This window comes from Electrophorus electricus, chromosome 1 (genome assembly GCF_013358815.1).
Source record: "Electrophorus electricus isolate fEleEle1 chromosome 1, fEleEle1.pri, whole genome shotgun sequence".
NCBI classification, from domain to species: domain Eukaryota; kingdom Metazoa; phylum Chordata; class Actinopteri; order Gymnotiformes; family Gymnotidae; genus Electrophorus; species Electrophorus electricus.
Genome location: NC_049535.1, coordinates 16,109,433 through 16,113,651, shown reverse-complemented (window position 1 = coordinate 16,113,651; position 4,219 = coordinate 16,109,433). Strand labels below are relative to the sequence as shown.

Below are 4,219 nucleotides of genomic sequence, written 5' to 3'. Positions count from 1 at the left end.
TTTTTTTTTTGCCAGCAAGGGAGAAACTAGCTGAGGGACAGAAGGGGTCAAACAAAGGGTCCAGTGTGTTTATGTGGAAAAGGTCAACAGCTTTGAGTGCTTGTAAATTTGTCAGAGGTGGATAGTAACTTGTAATTCATTAACAGAGTATTTTCAAATCATAATACAGAATTATGTATTCTGTATCTGATAAATAATGCGATGAAAACAACCCTTTTTAGTTCTATACAGTTAGCTTCTTTATGACTTTAAATAAATGTTAGCAGGTAAATGGTGTCTGATTTCTAGACTTGCAACCTCACACCCAAGTTTCCAGTAGCCATTAGTGACCAAAGGCAGGTGTGATTGACCTACCCTACTAGTCACCAGTGTAATTTCTCTATTTTGTCTACATATCTCACTCTAATTCTGAAATTTGTGTCTAGTATAATTTGGCTACAATCCCTATCACACCAATTTAAACATAATATCCAAGTAATAGATCAGACCTAGAGGGCTATGTAACTACACAGAACTGCACTGCCTATGGTTTTCTTTGCTCTAGTGAATTCAATATAAATTCAGTATACTTTTATTATATTTCGATTTAGGTTTATTTATATGTACCTTCATAGATACATGTGTATGAGTGTATGAGTTCAGGCTATTTTAATGGGTTTGACATCACAGAAGCAGTTAACGTACACTGTCACAGTGTATGTGCTTTCAGAGTCCTATCGGTATCAAAAGTTCAGTAGGCAAGTCATCCTTGAAGTATTCAGCAGAATCTCCATACTTTATATCAAGAGTCTTGGAGTGGACAAATGTGTAATTCAAATATAGCCTAGAGATAATCAATTATAAATAGTGCAGTGGTTTGTAAACCACAGTAGGTAAACTCGCGAAGGAGTCTGATTTATAAGCTAACTGTCAAGCTTTTAGGAATCAGAGAAAACACTAAATTGCAGTTAGACAACCATCTAGGACAGAATTTCCTCCTATTTACATTTATCAGACACTTTTATCCAAAGCGACTTGCAATTATGACTGAGTACAACTTGAGCAATTGAGGGTTAAGGGTCTTGGTCAGGGGCCCAACAGAGGCAACTTGGCAGTGGTGTGGCTTGAACCAGCAACCTTCCAATTACAAGTCAAGTACCTTAACCACTGTCCTTTATTTTGAACCCAAACTTAATCCCGAGGTCGGACAAAATGCTTAGACACAGGGTTTATGTATCATACAAAAGTACACTTGAAAATACATTTGGAAAGTTTCTGAATGGCTTTTAAGTCATCATAAATCCGCCGTTGGATTTCATAACCTTGGCACTGCCTGTTGTTGGGTTGCGGAGAAAATTTAGCTGTGGACCATCTCTTGCGGAGAAAGTGAACAGGAGACGCGCTTGCGCCGCGATCAGACACCGACACCGAGCGGCGACCGCAGTCATCTCATCACGCCTTTGGGTGGAGTGGTGCTCGGCGCGTTTGTCGCGTTGCCAGTCGAACCACATCGGAGAGAACCGTGGAGCTCCACGCTATGAGGTACTGGTGCATTACGGCTACAAGCCTTTCCAGTAACGGACTAATCATCAAAATGGGTGGGGTGACGGTACAAAGCGTTACGTAATTGTTTTTTTCAAACAAAACAAAACAAAACAAAAAATCCCCAAAAAAGGATTCTAAAAATGGCACGATAGATTTTAATATATAAAAAATAATTTATTTCTGACGTTCGGATTATGCCTTTTTTTTTTTTTTTTTTTTTTTTTTATGCGTGCAGTGATATTCGTAACAGGTGACCTGGCTGCACATCCCGCTATGCACGCCTTTCCAAAAGCGTTGCACTATTGTGCATTAACGACGCGCAACGCTTGGCTACGTGTCGACGTAAACACGTGCCCGGTCCCCGGTTACAGGTTTTCCCGTTTTCCTACTCCACCATCCCTCTCTCCCTAATTCCCACTGCAGCAGCGATGGCGGAACCCGCGGCATCGGACACGGCAGCGACGGAGGCAGCATCCCCGCCCCGCACCCCGGCCCTTTCTCCGGCGGCGAGCCTGGGCTCCGAGCCGCCGTCTGCGGCGCTCTCGCCGTCCGCAGGAGGCACTCAGCGGCTCCTGTTCTCGCACGACCTGGTCTCCGGTGCCCATCGTGGCTCGTTGCGCTTCGGCCTCGTACGGATGATTCACGGTGAGGAGGACTTTGAGGACTCGGATACGGACGTGGACGGCGACGGCAGAGGCGGCGGGGGAGGAGAAGGCGGCGGCGGCGGCGGCGGCGGTAACTCGGACGCGGAGAGCGGGGCGGCGGACTCACGGACATGGCCCCTCGGAAGGGGCTTCGTGCGAGTGCAGTGGTACCCCGAGGGGACGAAGCAAGATGTCCGGGAAACGAAGGTAGTGATCCGAGCATCCGATGCTGCATTTTGCAGCAGCCGCCCGGTTTGTTCCGTTGTTCGCTGGCCCTCCTCCCTTTTCTTCATCTAATGCATTATTAGCTAGCTAGCCCCTACTGCTTGCTGTGAAGTGCATATACAATTTTCTAGACAGGACGTGTTATCTTGCAGACGTTACCTGAGATTATTCGATCAACCCTAAATGTGCCTCCTGCATATTTAAAGCCAAGCTACTACGTTATGGTGCTCAAATCCAAGGCATATCCATGTAAACATGCCTACACATATAGGTATACATAGCTAGCTCTAAATCGTATTAAAATGCACCTTTGACTACGTAGCTAGGTTAGGTCACGGTTGCCAATTAATTAATTAGAATTCTAATTAATTAATTAATTGATGATATGCTTAGCCATGTAGCTAGCTAGCTAGCTAGCAACCCAGGCTAACTTATGAAACAGATTCGCTGTACCAAGTAAGCGACGATCCCTTAATTAATCACTGAAGCCAATAAAACGTCATTGGATCTGTTTATTACTACTGATTTGTTATATAGCTAATTGCATTGACTACGGGCGAAGAACTGAGGTTTAGGCCCACTGTAAATAAAATTGCCCGTCCACACGAGGGCCTAGTACTCATGAACGTTTTTACCTCCATCTGCGGGTTCTAACAGTCCAATTAGGCTTAGACTGATTTTAACAAGGTGCATCTGTGGCCTCCATGTTTTGAAAGTGTGCGTCTGGCAACTCGCTTTGGGCCTGCATTCGTGCCGTTTGGGCTTTTGTGTTTAGCACACAAAGAATTGATCATTCCATGCCTGACTAGAACTTACCTTTACTGACCCCTGTCAAAGCTCATCCTAGTTAAATAGGAAACGCCGGGAATGGAGTTAACGGGTCTGGCTTTTGTTGGAAATCTTTTAAACCCCTCAGTGTCTGAACAAAGCCAAAGATGGCCTTTTGCTCTTAGGTGTGTTTAGGCATTGATTAGCATTGTGTTTAATTCATTGTAATGTGATCTGCATTTGACATAGTAACATGTGGTGAAACAAGTCAGTTTGGCTGTTTTTTTTTTTTTTTTTAATTTTAAGTCTCCCATCAGTAAACCGATTGTGAAACCATCTGCCAGGAGTGGTGTTTGCAAAAAACTAATGCAAAAGGAAGTGTGCGCACCCAGTGCAACCGTGCCTCCGCTTGAGGACACGACCCACAGAAAAGACCTCCGCACGAACGTGGCAATTAAAATCTGCTTGAGTACCTGTTTTGTCATTAGGCCCACTCCAACCCACCCTGGTTGACTGGCCTTAGAGTCCAGGTTAGCCCGAGGTCAGCTGGAGAACGTTCAAAGCTGCACTGAATCAGTGTGCCGCTGAAATCAGCTACTCGCTCTTCCCTAAGCTCTCGCTCTCTTCCTCTGTTGCTTATGACATGAGCCTGGAGACGGGTTTAGTAACACGGCCACCGTATCGTACCATGCGGCCACCCAGGGAATAATATTGAGTCATCACATTGCTCACTCTCGCGTGAGCGCTCGGGATCAGGGCGGTGAGGGCGGATTTGGAGCAGCGTGTGTATTTAAACAGCCTGATTATTTTAAACCCGCTTAGAAACTACTTTAAAACTGCTTTGGAGAGCTCAGACTAAAAGCCCCCCAGCTTCTGTGGAGCAGAGCACCCCAGTGTCCACCCGGTCGCTGGCCGACACCCAGCAGGTGCTCTTGTGCTCCCATGGGGCGGGGGTGGAGGCGTTGTGAGGGAAGGCTTCAGGCCGACCCCTGCTGCTGCCCCGGACTCCTCCGCTGAGCTGCGTGGCAGATGGCAGCTATGCTAATGATGTCATTTTT

The 4,219-nt window shown here is 46.1% G+C and overlaps 1 protein-coding gene across 6 annotated transcripts in view; it reads left to right on the top strand.

Moving 5' to 3' along the window:
* The first annotated feature begins 1,169 nt into the window (after window positions 1–1,169).
* ube2o (ubiquitin-conjugating enzyme E2O) overlaps window positions 1,170–4,219 on the top strand; it is an 83,203-nt gene continuing 80,153 nt past the window's right edge. For 5 of the 6 annotated variants that reach the window (XM_035531532.1, XM_035531531.1, XM_035531530.1 and 2 more), the window contains exon 1: window positions 1,796–2,375. In XM_035531532.1, the coding sequence (XP_035387425.1) occupies window positions 1,953–2,375 (423 nt within the window). In that variant the 5' untranslated portion in view covers window positions 1,796–1,952. Of the gene's footprint in view, window positions 1,522–1,795; window positions 2,376–4,219 lie in introns of those variants that run through there. The other variant, XM_035531510.1, reaches the window with a different exon arrangement.